This window comes from Copadichromis virginalis, linkage group LG11, assembly GCF_057382275.1.
Source record: "Copadichromis virginalis isolate Kocher_CV1m ecotype Utaka linkage group LG11, C_Virginalis_male_GT1.1, whole genome shotgun sequence".
Lineage (NCBI taxonomy): Eukaryota > Metazoa > Chordata > Actinopteri > Cichliformes > Cichlidae > Copadichromis > Copadichromis virginalis.
The window spans coordinates 37,030,469-37,057,712 of NC_140628.1; the positions used below are offsets into that span (position 1 = coordinate 37,030,469).

At 41.1% G+C, this 27,244-nt stretch overlaps 1 protein-coding gene across 2 annotated transcripts in view; it reads left to right on the forward strand.

The window, feature by feature from the left end:
- paqr6 (progestin and adipoQ receptor family member VI) overlaps positions 1-27,244 on the forward strand; it is a 29,542-nt gene extending 2,298 nt beyond the window's left edge. The window contains exons 1-8 of one of the 2 annotated variants that reach the window (XM_085472277.1): positions 3,734-3,939; positions 12,282-12,547; positions 14,829-14,956; positions 15,426-15,631; positions 21,235-21,361; positions 22,628-22,724; positions 23,645-23,789; positions 26,029-27,244. In XM_085472277.1, the coding sequence (XP_085328403.1) occupies positions 3,924-3,939; positions 12,282-12,547; positions 14,829-14,956; positions 15,426-15,631; positions 21,235-21,361; positions 22,628-22,724; positions 23,645-23,789; positions 26,029-26,294 (1,251 nt within the window). In that variant the 5' untranslated portion in view covers positions 3,734-3,923 and the 3' untranslated portion in view covers positions 26,295-27,244. Of the gene's footprint in view, positions 1-3,733; positions 3,940-12,281; positions 12,548-14,828; positions 14,957-15,425; positions 15,632-21,234; positions 21,362-22,627; positions 22,725-23,644; positions 23,790-26,028 lie in introns of those variants that run through there. The other variant, XM_085472276.1, reaches the window with a different exon arrangement.

Below are 27,244 nucleotides of genomic sequence, written 5' to 3' on the forward strand. Positions count from 1 at the left end.
TGCTAGAGGTGCGATTGGTTTTGCTGAGGCATTACGGAGTGACTTCCAGTATTTGACCAGTATCACAGACATCACTGTGTTTACCTCTGTCATGAGGCAATCATGGCTTGACGATGCTGTCAGTGAGCGCATCCTCTCCAGAGGATGATTCCTCCTGATTCTGGTGGTTGTCATCTGTTAACGTGCAGCATAATTCCCTCTGACCAAGTAGACTTTTTCATGTACAGGAGATTTTGAAAAACGTTTTAAATTTTACTGACATAAAATTAATATGACATTATTTGATAATAATTTGAGGCAGAAATCTACCTCAAGCATCAAGTGAAAGAATCCAGCAACACAACCTTACTAAGACACACAAGGAGGATAAACTAAGACATGAGTATTGAAACAAACTACAAAAACCCTGTCAGTTTAAGCTGCCGAAGATCAACAAAGCAAACAAAGGATAAAATAATAACTAAACCCTCTTAAAGAAAACTAAAATTCAACAGCAAAACTGCACTACAAAATATCACCACTGCCAGAGAAACATGGTGCAGTCCAGTTAACAGGTCAGCACTATTTAAATGGGCAGCAACGACCCAGGAGCTGTAATTCAAACACAGCTCGAGTACAGCAGCACTGAAGAAGGTAGCTTAATCTGTGCTTCTCAAAAAGATATGACATGTTATGGAAACAAAATGTTTTAGGGCTATTTCTTTGTTTTGTCTATGTATATTTTAAATGTTGTTCTAAAAGAAGGAAGGCCACATTCTGGGTGCAAGGGGCTGCTGGCGTAACTTTTCAGTCATTTTTAATTTTCTTTTTTTTACTGAAAGACAAAAGCAGCAGATCAGTGGAAGTCATCAGGATCACTCCTCTGAGCGGCATGAATGCGTGTACCGCATTATGTAACAGTCCATCTCATGGCTGTTTAGACATGTTGAAAAAAACCAAAGAAGTTTTGTCATGGTGGTGTTTGAGGAAGTCTCAAAGTCAGTGAGGACCGCGAGGTTAAAACCTCAAATATATTACAGGTCTGCAGAAACAAACCAAACCAAAGTAGCCTTTGGTCAAAAGTGAGTCATGATCAGATGCTTTTTGTTATTTCATTTACCGAGGTAATGTGATGCTTAATTTCACGATAAAGGGGTTTTTTAACAAAAGAGAAAAAAGCAAATTGGCAGCTACAGTGTTGCTGAAATCTGTCAGATGTTTCTGCAGTCTTCTTGTGGAAACTCACTGAATACTAACCTGAACAGTAAACATGGGGCTAGTCCTGCAAGTCATATCTATAAGGGTAGTGAATAAGCCACAAGGGCAACAGAGATCTGAGCAGAGAGAGATCATGTATGTTTTAACAAGCTTTATTTAGGCTGCAAACATTTCACTACAATTCCATATTTTACTGTTAACAGCAAGACACCCATAGCTAATTGATATTTACTACCTGTTATCATCAAACTTCTTATCAATTCAGTTTTAGTGTTTCATGAAATGAGAGCTTAGAAGGAAAGTTATAGACCAATTATTACTCAGTAATTAGGTCAGTATCGCAGTGACTTATATGAAGTAGTTTTAAAATGATTTGCATTTTTTAATAACATCCCTAAGGAATTTTACAGTTGTAATAATCATTTATTAATCTATCTGTTTACAGGTTTTAGATGACCAGCTTTTCAACTTTGACCCCTTTCTGCTTGTGTTTTGTTCTATACTTACCACGCTATCTTTGGAGGCTAGTTAGGTGTAGAAGTTTCAGTCTGGACCGTAGTGGTGGAGCACTGGCCTACTGACTGGTCTTGCACTTGATCCAAATTGTACATCTCCTTAAGAGCTGAGTCATAGTGTTACACTGCTGTGTAGGTCCAAAGGGTTGGGCAGCCCTGGAGCCAAAAACATCTCCAACATAAAGGAGGGAGAGTTAATACCAGGTATGTCAGTAATTATTGTTTGTGCCTGAGGCAACAGCCACTTCTGTGGCTTCATAACGCAGCACATACTGAGCTTAATATAAGCTTACACGAGTTTTAACGAAGTGGAAGTTGTTTTTTTTAAGCATTTATGGAAATGGCCAAAATTTAGATAATATTAGTCTTACTTAATATGATAAGCCCTCACAAAGCACTATATTTTGGACACAAAGTTTGAGAGAAAAGCCGTGCAGAGGACATGCAAGCTCCCCACAGAAACACTCAAACCCTCGCCCTGCGCCAACTGTGCTAAGTATAGCACCACCGTGCTGCTGGTTGTGTTTCATAGTATATATCCACAAATATAATCACTTATTAACTTTCATGTTAAAATACTGCACAATCATAAACATCAACAAATGCTTAAAAAGTACTACTTAACAAAAACCCCAAAACTGCACTTATAAGTCAGTGGTTGAATAAATGTACTGTTTCTTTCCACCACTAGACCCACGTTACTGATTCACAGGACTTTACTCTTTCCCACGGTTACTATTTCCTCTTTACCATCCTGCCTCCATTAGTTTCTACTTGACTTGACTGGTTTTCATTGAAAGCCATGCCCTAAAGGGTATTCTGCTTAATAGTCTCTTTTTACTGTAGATCATGTTGTATCAAATAATACTAAGAGAAGTGAATGAGGACATAAAATTATCAGTAAAGTTTTTATTGAGCTCATAAATAAAAGCCAACAGTTATTTATCTATTTGTTTGTTTGTTTATTTTGCAAACAGAGGCCTCATCCTCTGCTGGTCATTAGGAGGAATGCAGAAAAGTAAAGTCCATAAATGTGCTAGATTATGAGTTTTACATTCTTTTACTTTTATGACCTCTATGCCATACCTTATACAAAACCAACCATGCACGTAAATAAATAATTGAATAATAGAATGAATTTGTAAATTTCTAGTTTTGTCATATTCAGTCCTTCATATTTCAAGCCTGAATTCCAAAACTGTTGTAGTCCTTTGTAAAATGTAAATAAAAATGTAATGTAATATTTTGCAAATGTCATAAACACATTTTTTTTCCACAGTTCCATTTATAAAACATATAAAACATATCAAATGTTTGCTAAAATGGTAAATTTTCAAAGTATTTACAATTTCAGGGGGGTGGCAACTAAAGGCTGAAAAATGAAGAGAAGTAAAAACAAGCAGGCTGAGGAACATTTTTCTCCTCATTAAATGGGAGTAGGTCGGTAACATGACTGCGTGTATAAAAAGAGCATCTTCGAAGGACAGAGTAGTAAAGATGGGCAGAATCTTCAAATTGTGGAACAATTTCAGACTGAGTAAAATTGTAAGGACTGATTATCTCATCGTCTGCAGTACAAAATGTCATTAAAAGACTAAGAATCTGGAGCCTGTCCCAGCTGCCAGGGGTGAGAGGCAGGGTTCACACTGGACAGGTTGCTGTTCTGTCACAGAGACAGACAACCATTCACACTCACATTCACACCTGTGGGCAATTTACACTAACAAGTTAACCTAACCCCACTAACTGCATGTCTTTGGACTGTGGGAGGAAGCTGGAATACCCAGAGAGAAGTTTCAGTCCCCATGCATGTAAATACATTTAATATGGAAATTTTTGCTCCTACCTCTCTGGGTAAATATGAGTATATAGCCTCCCTATGTGTACATATACAAATATGTGCAGTAGGGAAACTACCAAATTTGCCATTTTGGGCGCGGTTTACACCAAACCATTGTCACTGTCCATTCAGCAGTAGCGCGCGCTCACAGGGTGGACACACATGGCTCGTGTTGTTGTTACTCCTGCGATCCACGTGAGCACGAAGCGGCGCTTCCTACTGGCTCGCGTGGGAGAAGAGAAAAGGAGGCTGTGTGGAGACCTTGCACAGTGAAGCCGAGGTACGGGAAAGTGAAGACACCCAGCCCTGGTTGTCGCCCACAGGAAGACTTCAGCGTTTTTACGCGGATTGAAGGAGAGGAATCCCTCCCCATGCCCGAGGGTCGCGGTACGTCTGCGCATTTAGAATATTTGTGTTACACACACACTAAGATTTCATTCTCTGCTTTTGGTCTCGCTGTCCGTCGCTGAAAGGTTGAAGTTTTGCAGCTGAGACTCTTTACAGCAGAGACTGTTGTTTGTCTGCAGCTGGAAGTCCAGCATCTAGACCGTTTTTCTTTTTCATCCAGCTTGTGTTAGGGTAGGAATTCTTGGAATGTCGCGTTTAGGAAATTGGGAAGAAAAAGAGGAGAAAACAGAGAACACACGTTGCTGAAGAACGGAGACAGTTATTATGAGAATTAGCTGCATGTGACCAACATGTTTTCCCGAACCGTTTCCCTGGAGATGTGTTCAGGCGAATACTCCTGCAGTGTTTTTCCAGCATGGATTTTTCCACATTGTAAGAACTTGCCAGAAGAGCGAAACTTTTTTCCCCCCACGACGATTCAAAGAACTTATGTTTCTCGCCAAAAACAACTTAAAAAAAAGAAAAATAACATAATAGAAAAAGAATTAAATAAAGGTTTAAGTTTAAGCTTCACGAATGTTAGGAGTTGTGGCCTTCTGTGTTTTAATAAAAGAAAACCAGATTAAGCAAATGAATAAATAAATTTGATCAGAAAATATAAATGTTTCTAGAATAATTGTTGCCTATGTTTAAAAACAAACAAGTTATTTAGTTTTGGTTTTGGCATTGCTAGTCTTCCCTACAGTGGAAGATCAAAACATAAGTGTCTTTGTAAAATGATTGTTGCTTTTTTACTTTGTCTTGGAATTCTGCTGTCTTTTGGATTTAACAATAGTTTTTGTGCAGCAAAAGATGTGTGTGTTGCACAAAATGAGAAGTCTGACACCTGAGCAGGTATTTGCAGGCTTTTTCCCAGGTTAGTTGTTTAGTTTAGACATATTCATTGTTTTTGGCAGTTGCTGCCTTATCTCAGTTTGGAGTCAAGCCGGTCCTGTTTTCTTTTGTATCATGTCAGCTGGTTTCCATTTGATACTGCATTCCCTGGCTGACTCTTCTATTAGATTGTGCCAAGTATTCAGAACTGGGTAGTTCAATGGTCCACTTGAATCAATAATGCAATAGAAATGAAAGAACTGATAGTGATTTAGTGTTTTGATCTGGCACAGGAAGTCAAATCAACATGTTTCATAACAGTGCGCAGTCCTTATGTGGCATGTAATCTGTTACCAGAAAAGGCGTGATGAAGTAGGAACACCTAGGAGAAGCATTGCAGCGTGACTTCAACCAGAGGGAAGTTACAAAACATATCACATGATCGAGTGAGTGGACGTTCTGTCTGCAGGGTTATCCCATTATGTTTCAAAGTAACCTCAAATACTGAGTCAGGGTTGCGTAGTTCATATGTAACCGATAAACACAATCATTTGTTTTTATGTTTCAGTTTCTTGTTTTTTTCCACTTAAAGCATTTTTGGATTATTAACAAGAAGCCTGCTTACCTTGTATCTAAAAAGCATTTAAATCTGTCATAATCTTGAGTCACAGAGCAGACGCCCTCTGCCTTGGATGCTGATGGGGACATTAATGTTCTCCAGTCGTCTTGCAGGTGAGCATGAAGCTTTCAGGCATCAAGCATGATTGAAGCCACATATTTGGGCTCACTTTTCCACGTAATGTGCAGTACAGACTATAGTCAAGCTTCCAGGAATTAGTGCATTTTTTCTTTCCTCCATCGTGTCTTCAGCATTACATCATTATATGCTGGATGCTCGGAATCAAAAGCCAGTTCCAGTTCTGTTTTAGAGTCACATTCCTGAGAAATTATCACTTCCTTTTATGTTTTTTGGACAATTTCTTTTGCAAAGAATGATGTCAGAATTATTGCAGTAGAGCATCTCCCCACCTGTATAAATTTTATATTATCTTAGAAGACTACTTGTAAGCAGAATCAATAATGGCACTAAATAAGAGTACAGTCTTGTCAGCATCCATACTTATCACTGACACTCATGAGACACAGCTTGGTAGTGTTTGGTGCTATAAAAGCATCCACATTTAGTGTGTGGGTACTTAGTTTTGCTTGTGGTCATTCATTTTTCTATGAAAGTGGTGAAAGATGTCCAAGATAACGTCTTCAGATTGTTTCTTTTAATCCGATAGAAAGCCAAAAACCCTGACAGAGTGGAGAGACGACTTCCTCTGAACAGAATACCTCTGACAAATAAACTGAATAAGTTAGCTTAGGCTTTAAGAAATGTCACATATTCCAAAATAATATTTTATTGTGTTTTCTGGGGTGAATGCTTTTCTAATATATTATTTTCAAATCGTGGGTTCTATATGAACCAAAGCTGAAAACATTTAGCTCCTATACAAACCAAAGCTGAGGCTTTAGTTTGCTCTAAATCGTCCGTTTGAGGCAGTTTATGCCATGGCGAGGTGTCCGTCCACAATAGAGAAGAATTGTTCCCAGAGTATTGGCCAGATTTTTAGAGAAACATGCACCCAGACATCATTTATGGGTGTTCACGAAATTGCAGTCAAGGTCATATTTGCCAGTTTGCAGGCAGAAAGCCTGTGAATAGAGATGGATTGTGAGCTGAATGAGCTATTGTGTCATTGACATTCTGGTTTCTGCTCCCCAGTATGATCATCTCTGGCATACTGCTGTGGCTGTAAGCACAGAAGCCCCGCCCACCTGGTATTCGAACTTTAATTTTGAAGGTCCGCCAATGAGAAGAAAAGTTGGCTTAACAATAGCTTTTATCTGAGTGGGTGAGAGAATGATATGGAAACAAAAACTTTATGAATTGAACATGTTAAATATACTGTACAAAATGATGTAGTTAAAATAAATGACATAGGTACAGATGTGGCACTAAATAAGCGCACTCTGACATAAAAGTGTGCTCTTATGACCAGTTAAATGTTTCAAGTGTTACAAAAGAACACAAGAAAATGCTAAACTGAATTCTTTGGTCTTTTCCAAATAAATAAGCTAGTCATTAATACAAAATCAGTTCTAAATAAAAAAGCCGTCTTCGCACTATATCGTTTATTTTGCGCAGATTCAAGCTGTCTTAATTCAAGTGGGCAGTCAGCCTCATATGGATCAGATGTGTGACTTGACCAACAATCAGATATGGTAGTGAAGCGTGACCCAGCTGTTCAGCTGTCTCTCTCCACTCCATGTATAGCTAGGAAAGTGCCGTCTGTGGAGTTGATATTGAGGGTCAATTACTTTAATGAGCCACTTAAAGTCGACATTTTCGACTCTGCTTTACTGGCATCGTGTCTTGCCACAGTATATCCTGCCTTTGTGGAAACTTCGATGCAGTGTGGAGTGCGGGCTGCTCAGCTTCTTTGCCAGGCTTCAAACAGCCAAAATATCTCCACACTGCTGAATTCCTCTGACCCTTCTTTTCAACACCTCAACTTTTGATCCTCGGGCTGTGTGAGTCAGAGCATCGTGTTTGGTGACACTGTCACTCCAGTTTTTATTTACACTTCCTGCTGTCATTTTGTCTTTTGTCTCGTTCGCACTCCTAACCTGCTGGTGTCTGCGGCTGCAGCAGCTCAAATATTAGCACAGGCGCTCCTCCTACGCTGTATGTGTCGGCCTAACCCGATGCGGCTTTACCGCTATCCCAACAACATGATCGTTCTGGCACAGCACAATTCTCAATGAGTTCAGTGAACTTCATAATGACAACATTGTCTCATATATCTATAAAATTATTTTAGGTTAAATATTTAGTTTTATCCAGCTCTAGTATACGGTAGATTAAGTGTTCTAGTGAAATTGAACCACTGATCTGTGAGCATGTAGCTTGATAAAAGACTTAAAACACTAAATCGATGTTTAAAATAGTTTTTGCGCATAATAAGCTTAGCGTGAAATTTGCTGTACACCAGTTTTTCTGCTGGGACCTAATGTGACACAATCAGACTTTGCATGTGCTGAGGAACAGTTGAGTTTTCCTAACTTGAAAAACTGGTTCCCTGCTCATTGTTAATTTTCTCAAGGGTCGAACGCAAACAGGCGGTTGTAGCCTGTGCGGGCCTGTCCTCTTGGGTGGATGCTTGGAGGATGAAAATCATCACAGCAGACTGCATTACTCATAAAATATGTAATTGTTAATATAAATGGGAATGGTTGATGGTGCAACAACCGACGGCAAGCCCTCTGAAATGTTTACTGCATGTGTTCTGTTGGGTTGTCGTCTTCTGTCCTGGACGTGTTTGAGCAGAGCCTGAAGATGCTGACAAACACTGTCACACGTGCAGCGCAGAGTGCACGTGCATAACTTTGTGGGAAATGTGCAGTCTGACACCTCAGGCCAATGAAAATGCCCGAGCAAGGTTTATCACAATTCACAGTTCTGGAAAGAAAGTGTGGGTGCCTTTAGCGCTCACAGACAAGCACATGTAAACACCTCGCGTGTAGTGGACAGGGTGACAGTTTGGGAGATATTCTTACTGATATTTTCACAGGATTTAAACCTTTTCTTTGTTCCCGTCTGTGTTAATGAGGCTCAATGTTGTGTGTCCAACAAACAAATTTCTGTGTGCGTTTTGCCATCTGAACACATCCTTGCAGAGGGCTTCCCGAAAGGCTCAGTTAATCTGTCAAGGGAGCACGGCCTCAGGAAGAAGGGTGGGGTGAAGATGAGGCTCGAGTTTTGAGCCTGTCATGGAGCTGTAGTGTCTTTGGCACATTCATTACTAGATTACTTTTCCTCTTGTTTGGTTACATCCTCTAATCCAGGGGTGTCAAACTCAAATACACAGTGGGCCAAAATTCAAAACTGGAACAAGGTCGCGGGCTGACGTTAATATTTACTGGAAAAAAAAATCTAGATATAAAAATGAATCTTTTCTTATGGACTCAAACAAGTTTTGCTGAAAAACTGAATATGGAACAAGCAAATCTTAATACTAAACAATATATATAATAGCAGTAGGCCAGCTCTAATAGTAATTTGGTTTGGCTTCGCGGGCCAAATGTAATTAGGCTGTGGGCCAAATTTGGCCCGCGGGCCAGAGTTTGACACCTATGCTCTAATCCAAAGCTGTGTAGAAAAAAAGAAAAAGGTGGCACTCCCTCATTTGACTACTTATCAGCTTTTTCAGGCGCTGTTTGTTTATTGAATGCTCAACATGTTGTGCTGATTTGGCTCTGGTCCTGAGCTTCAGGCTACAGGTGGATGTTGCCTCTTGTGTTTGATGTTTGATGCTTTTCTTTGAGCCTGCACTGAATGTGAACTGGGAACCCATTCAGGCTTTCTGTTTCCTAAAATGGTTATCTCAGAAATGTTCTTTTAAATGCATTAAGTCAGTGTCTAACATGGAGGTGACTGAGCCTGTGTCCCACTGACAAAAGTATTGCAGTATTTGTACATTTGCATTATTGTGGACCTGATGTCTTTGGCGACATTCCAGAGAAAAAAGTGGATTTCTGTTCAAATATTTCTTTCTGTTGGAACTTCACATTAAAAGCATTTACCTGGCAAATGTTTAGTTCACTTTTATTATAAACTAGTAATAGTAAAGAGCTCAGGTCTTGGAGACACAAGACCTTTTGTCAGTTTTCAATATTCGATCAGCTTGTAGTATTGCTTGGAATAATTTAGCAGACATAGCAGGCAAAGGCGAGAGACAGACAGACGCAGTCTGGATTCAAACCCAGGACCTTCTAGCTGGTGCTAACCATCGCACCACCGTACCGCCCAGCCCCAAGTAACAGATGAACAGGAGAGTGAAACTCGAGTACTTTAAACTAAAGCACAATCTTCTTTTAAGGTCTCTACCATGGAGCAGGATAATTTACGGTAGATATCCTGTCACATAACTCCATGAGAAATGCTTCCAAAAGGCACAAATGCAGGCTGGAAGCCTTATACTCTGCTGTGGATAAAGACACAGACACCTGGAGATGTGACGGCCAAGTTCTGTTGTTCTATTCTTGTTCTATTTCTCTGAAGTCTTCTTCCCTCTGCATAAGTGCCGCTGATGTGTTGTAGTGCAAAGTCTATGCAGACGAGTCCATACACTCACAAAAAAATCGCCATCCATGCAAACAACAGCACGGACCTTTGGACTTACACTCTATGATGAAATTTGCATCAATCGGACCGTAGTGGACTTCTGGATGCAGAACGTATAATCAGTGTGAAAAAATCCCAACCCATAAATTTGTTGGGAAGGAGGAAATTATCCACAGAGGCCAAAACTGTTTTGTGTACCAAGCTGTAAATATGCTTTTTAACTTTGTTAAACTTTAACATGAGAGTCCCAAGAAGAAGGCTGGGACTCTTCATATTTCATTTCACATTTAAACATTGACTGATCTGTCTAGAATTCAATATAAAAACATATATCTTTCACTTGTTTTGGTCCCCGAGGCTGAGTACAAAGAATTAACATTCGCAGCATTCACACACCTTCCAACAAAAACACACCTACATCTCACACTAAATGATTGGTGGCACACTGCCAATGATCTGAATCTAAATGAGCTTTTTTTCTAGGTGTGAACCTTGTGGCTGTCAGTAGCTTTTATTAACTCAAGCTCTGTGGTATTATAAGTTGTTTGTGTGCAGCTATGCTTTCCAGCCATAGTGAATGCAGGATTTGTGCCAGCGTGCTTGCATGCTAGTGCACCGAGCACTTGAGCAATGGTGGGACTCTGTTGTATGTGTGTGTGGGTGTGTTTGTGAGATGCCTCATTTCCATCCAGTGCAGCGTGTAACAGTCATCCTTTGGTCCCTGTACTCTCAAGGCTTTAGCCTCCACAAAGCGCACTTTGTCACTGTTAATAGGCCGGGGCCTGCAGCTGGGGTGCAGTAAGCAGCGGCCCCTTCTTGTTGCTCTCACCCTGCCAGAGGGGATGATGCTCAACTGGACTGAGATCTGGGGAATTTGGACACCTTGAACTCTTTTTCATGTTCTCCAAACTACTTAAAAAATTTGGAGTATGGTAACTGAGGCCAGAAATGCCCTAAACTAATTCAAGATTGAGCCTAATACTATTTCATATTTGCTGGGAGATATTTTAGTATTCTTAGAGTATATGCATAGTGGGATAGACTTGTAAGGTGCTAGCTTTACCGTTTGTCAGAACTTCTGTTTCAGTCACAATAGTCTTTGCTGTGCACGTTTAACCTGTTTGAACAGTAGCATCAAACCTCACCAGGCTACACAGGTTTTATCACTCCTGTGTTTGGCAGTTAAACGTGTTCTTCTTTCAGGTGCATTACTTCAACTTTCAGAAGGTGTTAGTGCAATACATATTACCAGACACGGGTAAAAACAAGGCAAAAGATACATTTTTGGAGAAGGAAATGGTTAGATGTTGTTAGATACAATGCAGTCATGAGCATCGGTAGGCTCCAGCTGACCGTCCTGGCCTTCCTATCTTGCTGCCATTACTTCCAAAGGTAAATAATGCTGCTATCTGTCCACAAATTGTTAAAGAAAATCAGTCTAATTCAGACTAGGCTGCCCTCTTCCACTGCCACATGATCCAGTTGCAATGCTCACACTCCTATTGTGAGCCAGTGGGCAGTGGTCAGCAAGGCTGTGGCTCACACAAACATGTTCTTATTACATTTTTGCATTTGGTCACAGGCCTCTGCAGCATGACAATGCCGGGCATTCTTTAAATCAGTGTCTGGGTAGGTCTCAAGAGCGACGACAATACGCGATTGTTCTCAGCGTCTGCTCCAGTCCACAGAGATGTCACACTCGAGGACTCTGTAATATAAACTTTAACGGTGGGGGCCATCAGATGAACCAGTTATCCGGTGTGGTGCATTTGTGCGAGTGGATTTCAGTGGATCAAAGTGATGACCAAAACAAAGCAGGTGGTCAGATTTAATGATGAGCACATCATCATTTCCTTCAGTGCCCTAAATTACAATTCACAATAGCTGTTAGCCACTTTCTGTCTTCAACCTTTTACTGGAATTTATTTTCTGAAAATAAAAATAAAAAATCTTGATGATGCATTGATGATGCTGCAAGAAGTGCATGATTTTATTTTATTTATTTGGGGGTGAAAGCTATGTCTTTTATCAGTTAATACTGTGCATTTAATTGGTTTTAAATTACAGGTTTTGCATGCAATCAGAGTAACACCAAGCAACCAGCAAATCTGATCATCACTTCATAAGTCATGTATAAATATTTTAACAATAAAGTCTCTGACACTTAATAATGCACAGGTGTATCACCAAACATCACTGTTGACTGATAGTAACCAAAATTGTATGGATAATCATAAAAAATATTCTTGTTTTTTATGGGGAGCCAGTGTGAGGAAGTCAAGGTTTTGGTCTTATCTTGGTGTCTGATTGTGTGCATGTCTTTGTGTCCCTGCAGTGTTTCCTGTGTGGCGTGGGATTGGGGCCAGTAGTGGCATTGGGTGGAGCCAGGGCTGGGCGCGCTGCTTGAAATGGGACCCGAACAGAACAGACCTAGCGGCAAGAATACCGGTGTTTGACTACCCCGTGTGGCTCGTCCTCTGCCGTGGGGGGCGAGCCAGGCTCAGGGAAGTTTGTCAAAGAGGGAGGGGTGCCATCAGGCTTCCCGCAGACATGCTTAGCTTCAAACTTCCTCAGCTCTTTGACATCCACCAAGTCCCCAAGGTAAGAAAGTAACCTGGTGTACCCAGGTCCAGTCTGTTAGGACCGTATAACTGATGGGAAAAGGTGGTGGGTTGGTTCTATTCCTTAGATGAAGGTATTCTTAAACTCTTAAGGACTAAGAGGTGAATGTAAATACATATGAGACGAATAATCAGCCCTCCACTCAAGTTTAAAGCATTTGTGGCATTACACAGCATTTCAGAAGGTTAATTGCAGAGAAGCTGCAGTGCTTTATTATTATTATTATTATTATTATTATTATTATTACTATAGACATCAGTTATTTGTAGAAGTCTTCAGAGAAATGATTTTGTCAATAGTCGTGTCTATAAAGCCAAGCATCCGTTCTTCTGTTTATGTAATGCATGTTTATTTTTTCTTACTGTCTTATGTAACACCAGGAAACGCTCAGGTTTGTCTGTCAGGATATGACCCGGCCTGACGAATGACTCGAGCCTCAAACAATAGCGATGCCAAGAGATATTTTTATGCTGTGTAGTCTTTCAGTTTGTTCCATGTAAATGAGCCTATGATGCGCTACAGATGAGTTTGCAACCTGTTTTTTTTTTTTTTTTTTTCTTCTTGTAGGATGATAATTATTGTTTCATCAGGTTGCATCATTTAATCAATGCACAGGCACAGCAGAGTAATATGCTTTAAATAAAGTTGTTTTTTTCTGAAAGGAGGGGGAGAAAATTTATTAATTTGATCAAATAATCAGATTGGTTTGTTTTAGTTAGTTGTAACTAGTTTTAAAACTTTTGAAAGCTCCTAATTGCAATATTTTCACCACACATTTAAAAAAGGACCACAGTGTGCGACACAGTCTAAACTGTGTGGTAAATCCACAGACATTTAGGATTTTGTCTCACTTAACCTTAATGATAAATTGCATAATATTATTTTTATACCTCCGTGTTTGTATTTTTACTTCAAGGCTTTTATTTGCTTCCACGATCAGGATTTCATCGTGTGATTACCTCCGAACCCTGACCCACTGCACCTTGCAGCCTTGCAGACATACAGCCAGTTTCACAGACGTGCATTAAGCCCAGTCATAGACATAAAGTAAAGAAATCTCAACTGAAAGAAGTTTAGTTTAAGATTAGGCTTAATCCATGTCTCAGAGACTGAGCCATAGTGTATTTGCACACAATGGTTCTGCCATATGAGTGTTAATCTTCACACTTCAGCAGAAAAAAAGTTTGGTAGCTGATTGTGGCTGTGAGCCTGTCAGCAGGAGCCAGAGCCCTGCAGTTCAAGCATCTGCTTTGGCTGCCGTCCTCCCTTCTGTAGTGACCTTATCTCATAAGTGACAAATAGTTTGCATGCAGCAGTTCTGCAGCATGGTTTCCAGCCATGAGTTCAGTGTGTAGACTAAAATTAGGCCCTTGGTTTTCTGTTATTGGAGTTTAAAAAGTTTTTTTTTCACATATAAAAACATTAAAAACTGTTGCTGGGATCAGCAACATATACTCCAGTTATATTGTTCTACTTTATTTTTTGAGTTGTGTACAGTCCGGTAATACCTGTAAAAACCGACAGCCTTTAATATAAAGTTCGCTGGGAGCCTGGTGTGATGAATAAAGTAGATCTCAAAAACCCAATCATAACATTTAACGTGTTACCATCGACCTGAACTTTCCCTTCAACTCACTGTAGTCTGTGCTGTACTGTAATCTGTGTGAACTGGCAGTGATATTGGAGCCCTCCTGCTAAATATTTACATAGTTGTCATCTTTGTTTGTCTTAACATCTTTTCCTCTTACAACATCCAGATGGATCCGGTCATGGATGTTTTACCATAAAGAAACAAGTTTTCACTACATACTGTAGTGAAAACAGTGGTGGAACTATATGCAGACACTTTAAGGGGCTAGATAAAAAAATAATTACCACTAGTAAAGTTCTGCTACATATTTTTAACTTTTTTTCTGTAGTTTTTGGTGCAAACTTGGCTTTTGTGGAAATGATCATTGTTTTTGAACGTTTCTTCCACAACAGATCGATGAAAATATAAAAATATCAGCATTTTAATGATGACTATCAAAAGGATCTAATAAGGTTTTATGTTTAGAGGAAAGTGAAAATGAACATTTATTTAATTTAAATACTCATATTGGCCTCAGAAACCCAGCATCATTAGGACTGTAGTGTAACTAAACGATACAGTGGTTCTGCAAACTCTCTGCTTACTGATGACGTTTGATGATCAGCTTTTCCTTTTCGAGGATTGGCTGAATTTCACACCTGTCACCTGGATTGTCTGCTTGCTCCGCAGGTGTTCAGGGAGGACGGCATCATCTCTGGATACCGTCACCCAAGGAGCTCAGCACTGGACTGTATCCTCAGCAGCTTCCAAATGAACAACGAGACGATCAACATCTGGACCCACTTCCTCCCAACATGGTGAGTTTTGTTTGGTGTCCTTTCATTCACACCAGACTTGAACAAGTCTAGTTATATTCATGATCAAAGCAAGAGGTAAAGTGAACATTTGTCAGCGTTCCAGCTGTGTAAACACGACAGAGTTTCTAAGGATCACTGAAAGTCAGAGATTTAATCTTGAAAATTCTCATAGTGCTGGAGAGAAAAACAGACAGGTGGGGAAATGTGGAGGCTACATCTGGAAAATTCACTAAGTCTGAATCAAAATACACGTAAAGTCAGAGAGCTTTGAAGCTCACAGGATGTCAGAGAGAAGCAGTGACATTGCTAATTAAGAAACACAGTCACAGAGTACTTCTCTGTAGTAAATCTACAACCTGGAAACAGATGCATGTGCCAACATATTACACGGTAGCATCAGTTACATGTACCTGTATGGGGTCACATTTTTGTATATATACATTTTTAATTTGTTAATTAATTTTTGTAGGTACTTTCTGTGGCGTTTCTGCGTTCTCTGCTCTACCCTGAACTTCCTGACTGACAGCTACACCTGGCCGCTGCTGGTGTACATGATGCTCATCTGCGTTTACCCCTTCACGTCCAGTTGTGCACACACCTTCAGCACCATGTCCGCAGAGTCCCGCCACATCTGCTACTTCTTTGACTACGGAGCTCTCAGCCTCTACAGCTTAGGTAAAGAAACCCCCGGTGGTGGAGGCCTAAAAGCATTTTTGATGTTATTGTACATTACCAAGAAACAGGACGATCTTGAAATCATAAAGAGGAGTCGGTAGCTCTTTTCACACTCCTCTGAGATCACTCTTTATGACACTCTATTTTGATTGTTTCCCTGAACAGTCCCAAGGGGACACAGTGTGTCATTTTTAAGAAGCACGCCAGCACCGCAGAATCAGAGGGATGTGAAGTCTAACACTACAGTGTCATCACTCTGTGATATTGGCTTTGCTTCTTATACAGACATCAGTTCAGCTCTGTTACCTCCCCGTCTGCCTTTGTTAGATAAAAACAGATGGCCAAGGTAAAAAAAAACAACACTAGAGAAGACAACAAAAATGTATATATAAAATAAGTAACTACTTAGCAGATCTGTGTAAAAAGCAGAATGAAAATGTTAACTTTGAAGTAGTTGTGGATTATAAGAAGATTATTTTGTCCCAATTTTTTTTGTTTGTTTGTTTCTGGGAGACGTTCTGAGCTGTCGCATCCTTTTTACCCATCAGCTGTGAAAAGTTGATGGGGTATTGTCATCATCCTGCTTGGGTGGGAGGCGGGTGGTCAGTGTGGACACTCACCTTTGTGAACAGAAGAAGTTTGGTCAGAGGTCAAGTTTTCTGAAAATCTTGTGACTGTAATGACTCATCAAGGAAGTCACCTAGAATTGATACCAGATACTTGCTATAGCGAGCTATGGTCTTCATGAGTTATTTTTCAGCTTAGGGAGCAGCTACACGCAGCAAGAAATATCATGAGATTTCACTTTAGATTAATGTGTCACATGGTTTTGTGTCATCCTGTCTCAGTTTGAGTTGTCTGAGTTACGGTAAGCTAAAGCTACGTTACTTCATGGGTCATGCCACCCGAGACAAAGTCTTCTTTCTGAGCAGAGAAGAAGCAGCAGGATGAGCATTTGGAGGTGAGCTCTATCCAGGCTGGTTGTAGGTAGTAAATCTTTGTGCACGGGGGGGGGGGGTTGAATGCAAAAGTCCTGATGCCACAGCAGTGTTTAATGTCTGGGGGTGTATTTTGTTTCTTTAGCGCGTGATAGCGTTACTAGGTAACCAAATATCAACGGAGGAAACAACGTAATGCTCAGAATTTCATCTCTTTATCTTTTCCATCTTTGAACTACGTGAAGGAAAGAGGTTTGTTTATAGACAGTCTCCTCAGTCTCTCCATCTCCTGGTAAATAAATAAATGGTTGTAGATTCCACCTTAAGAAAACAGTTTAAAATATAACACACAGAATAATTTAGATTTAACGGGTAAAGGCCGAGGTGTTTGAAACACTCCAAACCACAGTAAAGTCAAACAGTTTGAGGTGGTTCTGTTTTATGAAACACATTTAACAGGCTGATCAACCATCATGCATCTCATTAAGGATGACTGCTCCTTTATTAAGGTCTATCCATAATAGTGCATGCGTCCTATACTAAGAGATGAAACGTTGCTTTCTTTCTCCTCTAAACTGTTTGCATGGTAAGTTCCGTTCCACAGTAATATTCAAAGCATTTTTGCTTGTGTTAGCCTTTGAGATTATATGGAAATCAGACATGCCTCACACTCAAAGCACATGGAAACAATGTTACTCTCCTTTCTGCCACTGTCCTGAAAGATGGATTGGGTTTTATGGCTCCAGTATTTGCTTGATTTCATAACCAGCTCTCCTATGAATAGTATTTCCCTCCCGCATGCACCTGCTTTTACAAGGAACTTCCACAAAGAGGGAACTGAACATTCCTGTTTTTTAAGGAAGGTTTGCTTGTTGCGCAGCTGTTCATTTGCAAACTCTTTCCCCACCGCCTGCCTGCATATTTGAGGGTGAGCACATACTAGAGCAGATCAAAAAAATATAATATTGTATTCTTCATGCATTAGTTGTAAATATATCAGGCGTTTGAGAGTATAAATGAACATCATTTTCAGAAGTTTAACATTTTCATTGGTCTTCGGAAATTTTATATGAATCTAAGATAATGAGAAACGATCCATTTACATAAAAATTAAAACTCAAAAGCATCAAATATTTCACCTTATTTTTAATAAATATATAGTATATTCAAATTAACTTAAAAAAATAATTTATGAAAAACCGTTCGATACAGTGCTTTCGGTTCGGTACGCATATGTATGAACAATACAACATTTGTAATTTATTTTATCAATTTTCCTTCTGACGATGCTGTCTGTGTTGAGCGCTCAGTGAATCTGCGTTCGACTACTCCGCCTAGGCTGCACTGTCGAGCGCAGATCCACTGAGCGCTCAACACAGACAGCATAGTCAGAAGGAAGAGCGCAGGGCAAGCTAGCGAGACAGAAGTTAAGCTCTCCTTGCAACATGGACCTCCCCCACTCTCATTCAGATCTGGCGTTTGGAATTATTTTGGTTTTCATGTGACGTATGACCCTGAAGGTAAGCGCGTCATGGACTAAAGTAAAACAGTATGTTGGATGTGCCATGCAATGCTCAATTACATTGGTGTGAACTAGTGTGTTAGCGCAGTTAGCTCGTTAACTGTTAGCTGTCTAGCCCCATGCACGGGGCGATCGGCGGTAGCTGGTTAACGGAGATTTGCCGTGTTGTGGCGTTAAGGTCATTTCAACGAGATTAACCTGAAAGCACTAGTGGGAACACAACGAATATGACTGCACATTTACATCATCCTAGTGCAAAGACAAAAACAACAAGCATGCTACTAACTTTAGCTGAGTCATTTAGACAGCTGTTAGCACATGATTCTCCTTATGCTGCTGAGAATATAGCCCAGAAGAAGCGGATAGTATAGCTTTTATTTTGGAAAGAGGCATTTCTCTGTAATAAACTCTCTTTTCCAAAGATGAGTGATTCCTCAATCAGATACAGGGCTTGCAATATCGCTAGCCCGACGTCCTGGGGCTAGCGATTTTTTTTCAGACGGGCTACCCTGCCCGTCGGGCTATTGTAGGAAGGAAAAATATATGTCAATGCTTTTGCATTCTTTCGGAAATGTAGCTGGGTAATTATGTCATTGGCATCGGTTAGCCACTGCCAATATGTGACATATTGAAATCGCGTTTGAATTTGCGCTTGTTTTTTTGCTTTCACTTTGCAATCGCACGAACTGTGTATAGAGAGCGACAGCACTGATTGGTGAGTGATGATAATTTGCGCACCAATTCCTCTGACTTTGTCTCATCAATCGTTAGCTTACTATGCAAACATGACAAGTGAAATCTCCCGCAGCTTACACATGTGAGAGGTTGATCGCGCAGAGAATCGCTGAGCATTATGTGAGTGCGTGTGTAAAAGCAGCAGGATATATATTGTAGCGGATCAGGGCTGTTCGGGGTTCTGTTTGTACAGTTATGTTTTGTTTATGTTGCCATAGTGACGGGTGACGCCCTCTCGCTGCGACGGTGTGTCCTTCCGGGGTCAGAGGGCGCCCTGTGTGGTGTTGTTGTTGCTGTGCTGTTGCCGCACTGAGCAGTTAGCTAGCGGCAGTGTTCTTCTGCAGATGTCAATAAACGGCTGTGCTCCCTGGCTAGCTCACGGGACGCAAGACCAAACGATACCTCCGTCTCCTCCTTGTCTGAGCTCGCCACATTGGTGTCAGAAGTGGGATGATGATGGTGGCACCCCATGTTCTGACCCGAGTGACTTTTACCCCGCCGGTCGTGACCGGCCGGTGCGCCAAAAGAAGGCACCTGGACATTTGCAGGACTTTGTGTGGGGTAATGGGGTCGTCGGGGACGACTGACCCCTTAGGTGGGGGCTATGTAGCGGGTCAGGGCTGTTCGGGGTTCTGTTTGTACAGTTATGTTTTGTTTATGTTGCCATAGTGACGGGTGACGCCCTCTCGCTGCGACGGTGTGTCCTTCCGGGGTCAGAGGGCGCCCTGTGTGGTGGTGGTGTTGTTGTTGTTGCTGTGCTGTTGCCGCGCTGAGCAGTTAGCTAGCGGCAGTGTTCTTCTGCAGATGTCAATAAACGGCTGTGCTCCCTGGCTAGCTCATGGGAAGCAAGACCAAACGATACCTCCGTCTCCTCCTTGTCTGAGCTCGCCACAATATTTTAGTTCTGCTGAGCCAAATAAGACAGGTCAGGGTGAAGAAGTGACAGCCAAAGAAAAACTTACCACAAAACGGAAAAGTTATGACAAATCAGACTATAAGGCAAAAAGAAAGTGCAGCTTTATGGTTTCATGGACAAAAGAATTTCTGTGGCTGCAATATGACAAGCGAAATAACCAGGGCTGCACATAAGTGGTCCGCAGGTGCGCATTCGCTGTCAAAATAAAAAACGGGCACAAGATAAGAAGTTGCAACGCGTGTTTGCATACATAAGATTTTCAGGAGGAGGACAGACATTTGTTTAGAACTCTTACAGATGTTGAAGAAGCTCCTTTAAGCAATTACTGTGATGTTCCTCCAATTCCAAAGAAATGTCAGGAGTCCGAACCACAAAAGAAGCGCGTATTCTCGGAAAAGTAGTTGCAGGAGGTGAGCTGGCTTCATACAAATGATGAACGCACAGAGATGTGGTGCGGAATGTGCCGTGAAAATTTAATAAATGACAAATTAAAAAGGCATGAACATTTTTTTTTTTATATCGAAAAAATATCGAACCGTGACACCAAAGTATTGAACCGAACCGAACCGTGAATTTTGTGTATTGTTGCACCCCTAGTATATATGTGTGTGTGTATATATATATATATATATATGTATATGTGTGTATATGAGATCTCTGTAACATATATAGAATCCCACCAGCCAAACCAGCAGTTAAACATTAACTGAGGCCCTCTTAGAAGTCCTGGTTTTTTGGGGGGGGTTGGCCCATGGCTGGCTCACTAGTAATCTACCACAAAGCTTCTTAGGGCCAAGATTTACCCAGTTTAAAATGCTCAAAAGTCCATCTCAGGAATAAGATCAGCAGGCGGTGTCACTGCAGGACAAAAAGAACACAGCGCACACTCGGTGGTCGCAGGTAGAGCTTTGATTGTGGCGTTTCTCCAGAGAGAAACATCAGAGCTACTTATTTGGGTTACAAGTCCCACGTATATTATGCACTGTTTTTCTGCTTCATATAAGAGTCTTTGATTTTAGTTAACAGCCTCATTTAGTTTCAAAGATCTCTATGACATGCTTCCCTTTCTGCTTTGATCTTTTTTTTTAAGTAGAAGTCACCAGTGTAATATTAATTAATAAAAAAACTATTTGTAAAATGCAAATTTTCTTTCTTTGGTGACCCCCCCATTGTTTTTGTTTGTTTGTTTTTGTTTGTTTGTTTGTTTTTTAAGACACTGTAGCATAAAGTTGCAGCTTTCAATTTTTTTGTGTGCTTTGAATCTATTCTTGAATTTTGGGGGGGGGGAAACGTCACAGGTATTTTGAGGATTAATAACAACATATTTAAAATAAAAGTTTCACTGTCTCAGTTTCTGTAGCTGAAATTCTTTGTCTGACATTATTGTCCTGCAGTCAGAATGAAATATGTTTATTTATCAGCTGTTAGTTGTTCAGGCTTCTCTCGGGTCAGTTGATGTAATAAATATTTTTAATTTCCTGTTTTAAATCAGGATGTGCCATAAGCTACGGATACTACGTCATGCCAGAGTGTTGGGTAAACACTTGGCTTCATCAGCATTTTGTTCCCATTGCCATCGGAAACACGGTGTTCTGTACCAGCCTGTCCTGCTATTCCAGGTAAGAAGCTGATGTTTACATCCTCTCTGTCCTCAGGCTTGCTTAGAAAATTCAACTTTGAGCATCCTGCATCTTACAGTCGTGCACAAATCAAGGTAAATAAGCCTTGTGAGTTTAAAAACTTGGATGTCAGAGTTTGACTGAATGTAGCTCACTTCTGTGGAACAATAGATTTCCAAATAATTGTTTGCTCCTCCTGTAGCAGCCATTTTTTTTTTTGTGTGTTGTTACCTTATGTGTGCTGCTGAGGGTCACTTTTAGTGTTTTTACAGCATGGTGTGTTTATGGGACTGTATTTAAGCTAGACACATGTACTTAGCGTCAGGTGTTGTTGGTTGGAAGGATCAAACCGTTTGTGTGATTTTATGTAAAATGACGTTGGATACTAAGTACTGTTGAACAACAAATACAAACGATGGAATCCAATAAAGTTGTTAAATGGACAAGATAAGTACAGCTGGAGTTATTGGACTGTGACTATGGCGAACACCACAGTGGCTTCAAGCGTAGGCTTGCCCTCGACACCTTCCTTGCACCAACAGTTTGCCTTAACTCCGTTTTTTTTTTTTCATGTGTAGTGTACTGGTATGTTTAAAGAAAGAGGTATTTCAGGAAATTCAGTGATCTATCCTGTGTACAGTAACAAAGCAAAATAGAAGTCGTCCATGCCTGCGGCCCAGCTAAGGAACCACCTGCAAAAGCCAAATATTTAGAATTCAGAATAGTTTATAGGACTTTTAAGGCTGGTACTCCTGCCAGCTCAACAGTGCGTGCTTGAAGGGAGAGCTCCCCCTTGGGCTTTCATCTTATGAGAAGAGTCTATAATGAGAATAGTTTAGTTTACTTAGGTTGTCTTCCTCTCATACTGACAAATACTGCATCTGAATGGAGTTTGCATTGGTTAAATACTACAAATATTTTAGTGAACCGTGTCCAAAACTCCTGAACTTTATCAGGACAAACTTCAGAAGGGTCACACTGAGCAAGTGACCCTCCCCCATTTTGCATCCTCAGCGCTTTGGTGTCTTTTAAGTCAAATGTAAACGGCCTGATCCTAATCTGCAACAGTATTTGATTTCTGTATTCTTTCAGTGTCGTGAACGCAGGGTGCACCAAAGCCAAGGAGTAATATGATCAGAGGGACTTACTCTTGCATAGCTGTAGGGCTTACATTAGCTTCTCGACAGGTTGGGCTGAGACGCGTTACTTTGAAAGGCAAGGAGATGACAAAGTGAAATGATCGCTGCCCTCTGCTGGCCTCCGCAGGTTCCTGGAGTTGCAGTTCCCAAAGAGAAGTAAAGCCCTTCGGACCATAGCATTTGTCGTCCCATTTATTTTTGACACCGTCCCTCTGGTTTACAGGGTAAGTCACGTTAAAGGAGACCGAAAAGTGAAGTGATGGTGCTCACACTCTCTCAGCTCACAGACCTTCACTGTTTCTGACTTTCTACAGCATTTCTGTGTTCAGATGTTTTATAAAATCAACAAATATATAGTCTTCTTTTACTCATCAGCTCAACTCGTACTCGGTTATACCATAGCACCATACACAAAGGTGATGATTCCTTTTATTAATTAATGATCGATATGAAAGGCTGGTCCTGTTCGCTCTGCTGGTCTGTGCTTTCCTCCTGTTTCATTTTTAGGCCTGGCACCAGTGAAAAAAGAGAGGGGGGGGGGGGGTTATATTGGAAGATTCTCATCTTTTTCATCTCGTGAAGGTTTTATTTTATTTCTTTGACACTACAAAGGAGCTGGAAATTGGAGGAAAACCACAGAGTGGGAGTTGCAGACTGTGTGATGTGTTTGTCGTTTCTGTATATATCTGGAGGCAGTAGATTCTTCTCTATATCAAGCTGCTGAGTAATTGAGTTCACAGAGTTTGCTCCGACATCTGAAAGGAAGAAAGTGGCGTATAATACACTTGCATAATTGCATTCTTCTCTTACTTAATTTGACCTTAATTTCCACTCTGAACAAGTATCTTTTTCAAAAGCCACAGCTTGTGTTGGTCTGTTTGTTTGTGTCATTACATAAACGCTGATAAGTGCCACTCTTTAATAATGTAATCGGACTTTGGCTCACTATCCCAGAATCTGATTTCCTTTGTTTATCTAATACAAATGTTTGCCATCAGTTAATTCCCCTAATCACTACACTATTCCTCATTAGTTTGTGCATTATGCAAGTCACTTTTCTGTCTGGGTCAGTAATGCTCCGACAATCAGTGTTAATCTGTGTTTAATCCAATAATAGAATCGGTTTTTTTCCCCCTGTGTTTAGATTCTTCTGTGCTGCGGTGGAAGCTGCAGTCCAACCGGCGCCTTGTCCAATCACTGTTACCACCTCCTCTTCGCCTTCCTCACTTGTTTTCTGTTTACCGCCCACCTCCCGGAGAGACTGGCCCCGGGGTGCTTCGACTACTTCGGTACGTCCTTTGGTGGCGCTCAGTACAGCTTGGAACACACTTTCGAAACTTAATGCCAGTTAAAAGACGAAGAAAAATAACCAAATGAGTCTCATTCAAATTCAAGTGCACGTACAAAAGCTTTTGAAGTTTTAGAAGCCTCTGTTTTCATTGAGTTCACTCCAAGATATGAATACATGTAAGTTTATGAACAATAGTTTGGGAAAGGCCTTTGGGAGGGTCAGCGTTATTCTCTAAGCACCGTGTTCTTTAGTTTGGCCTCCGTGTGGGACTGCAACGCTTACATTTGCCTTCTATTGTCTTTGCTTGTTTTTGAATGTTTTCCCTGCTGGTTGCTGCACAATTGCCGCTAAATAATGGCTCGATATCAAACAGGCTTTGGAATGATGGTGTGTAAACCTGCGCAAACCTTTCTTTGCTCGGTGGATTGTTTTGTTTTCTCTGGTGAGGTTTCACACAAGTGTCATTGTTTCAAACGCCTCTGAAGGCGGACAAAAAGCTGCTGCATTTGTTAATCTTTGAAAAGAAGAGATTTTTAAAGATTTGTTTATTAGGAAATGGTGCTTAGATATTTCTGTGAAGGTTCTCAGTCATCCAGGTCATCGTAGTCAAAGGAGCTTGCAAAGAAAAGCGTCTGGACTTCTTTAAGTTGCTTGAAGACGTTTCACCTCTCATCCGAGAAGCTTCTTCAGTTCTAAGGTCAAATGGTGGAGAGTCCCAGATATAAACCTAGTGGGAGTGACCCCCCACAGAGGGCCAATGTTCACATTTTGGACAGAGAGGACAGATGGTTTGAAAGAGGAGTGAAAGAAGCCATCTATGTCCACTGTGAGCGACCATCTTTGAACAGAGGCGGTGGTTTACGACACCAACTCTCTGCCATCTATAATCCAGTTTTGAGATCCCTTCCCAGACGCCTTAACGCCCACTCACATCCTGGGCCATCTGACCTCAGGCCCATGATAAGGTGGGGCCAGGTTTCACAATGAACACACCTGAAACTCTGGCTGATTGGGACCCACGCCCAGTTTCCCACCTTGGCTCAGGCGATTAGAGGATCATCAGGGGGTCCTTTTGTCCCTCTGTGGGGGGTCACTCCCACTAGGTTTATATCTGGGACTCTCCACCATTTGACCTTAGAACTGAAGAAGCTTCTCGGATGAGAGGTGAAACGTCTTCAAGCAACTTAAAGAAGTCCAGACGCTTTTCTTTGCAAGCTCCTTTGAGTGCTTAGATATTAAAAAAGGGTCTTTCCCAACTTTTCGAATACAAAAAAAAGAAATTCCAGTTATTCCAGTCCATCATTCCTTTGTTGAAAGAAATATTTCCTGTAGAGCTCCATCAGCTGAGGGTGGTGCTGAATTTACTGGTTATACACTTTTTTACTGGCAGTCTAAGAAGTTTTGTATCTCTCCTCAGCTTCATGGCACGGAAGTGTTTTAGGTACAAACTCTTAAATGTCTTAAATGATATATTCAGTGTTTTGTGTGTTAAGCGTCTCCAAAACATAAGCTCCTGATGATCCACACCATCTCCAACACTTGGAGCGTGCATCCCTTTAGGACTCAACGACGAGTGAAATAAAGTATCAAATATTTCAACAATGTTCACAGCAGAGTTATTTAAGGACTATTGAAAATTGCACATTGCCTCCCGGTCCTCAGAGGATAGCCTTATTCCTGCTTCTTCTTTTCTCTAATATGTGGAGTGTTATCATTCCCGGCTTAGGACAGTGTATCATACAGCTTTATGATGGCTTTGTTGACAGGACTGTAACCCTATGAATCACGAGATGGTTTAGTCAAAGGTTCAAACGTCAAAGGAGCTTGCAAAGAAAAGTGTCTGGACTTCTTTAAGTTGCTTGAAGACGTTTCACCTCTCATCTGAGAAGCTTCTTCAGTTCTAAGGTCAAATGGTGGAGAGTCCCAGATTTAAACTCTCCACCATTTGACCTTAGAACTGAAGAAGCTTCTCAAATGAGAGGTGAAACGTCTTCAAGTAACTTAAAGAATTCCAGACGCTTTTCTTTGCAAGCTCCTTTGGATGACTGAGAACCTTCACAGACACAAAGCTTCAAACCACATCAAAAACCCAGTCTAAGCAAACGAGGATTACTTTAAACTGTGAATAATTCAAAGCTGCTCTGGATAGTAGCGACGCCATAGTTTTACTGTTGGACTCGCCCATTCAGTTCGGCGACTTGACTCGACTGTTTTTGTTTCATCTTTCCTTCCCAAAGGCCACAGCCACCAGCTCTTCCACGTCAGCGCTGTGGTGGGGTCCCACTTCCAGATGGAGGGTGTGATCGCAGACATGACATCGCGGAGGACGTGGCTCCTGAACCACGGAATGATGCCATCTTTTCTTGGGACCATCGGGGCACTCGCCATCAGCCTCGCCATCAACCTCGGAATAATCGGCATTTTCAGCGCCCCGCTGCTCTGGAAACCGTGCCGCAGCCCCAACCAGCCACACTCATCCACCTGCGGGTGCAAGGAGCAGTGAGGGCGGGGCGTTTTCCGCCTCATAAAAGCTGATTCGCTTTCCAAAGGAAAGGTTCAGCGGTTTGTCTGTCTCAGCAACTACAGTTGACAGTAGTGCTTGTTTAACACCTTTAGTTTCTCACTTTATATTCCATGTCCCGGCAGCGTTGCACGTCTGACGTGTTCGTGTGTTTACGCAGAAGCTGAGGACCCAGACACGGTTATCAAAGCCTTTTTCTGGTGTTAATGGAAGTGAGGCTGAAAACACATCTACCAATGATTGTTTGTTTTTATGCTTCTCATTGCTGACTTATATGAAAAAGGCTCTGGGTTGAAGGAAGCAAGCTGTGGTAACACGACACCTAAGTGCCTGTTTGCAGTGGATCACTACAAGCTTCAAACTGGAAACAATGTCACAATTTGCAGGGATTCTTTTTTTAATTAACAGCGTCAGAAACTCTGTTTCTGTTATTCAGTGATTATTGAAATATTCTCTGTAACTGGACACATTGGTCAGTGAAGTTGTCCTGTGCGTTAAAGCAGCATGGACAACACATGTTCACCTCTTCATAACGTGATGCAGACTGGATTGCCGGCTCTTATATATCTACCTATTGATTCCACTCTGACTGGCATTGATTTGCAGACCAGTGTGGTTCTCTTTCTGATTGCCTGCCTTTATTATGAACCCTACAATCTGCCACAGGTTACAGTGCTGCGGTGATTAAAAGACAGGTACCATTTTTATAACCATTTGGTGTTCCCATGGCAACACTATAGTGGCCTCATGCCCCCTGAAGGTCTTCAACAATTTTATGTTCTGAGCAAATGGCACCATTTTACCTTTCCATCACGTCTCATAAGATCCACTCTGAACTATCAGGTAAAGCGGGGAAAAGCACTTAAAATTACAAGCAAAAAATAAATACATAAATAAAACCAGTTTGTAATATTTCGAATCTGGAGAAATTT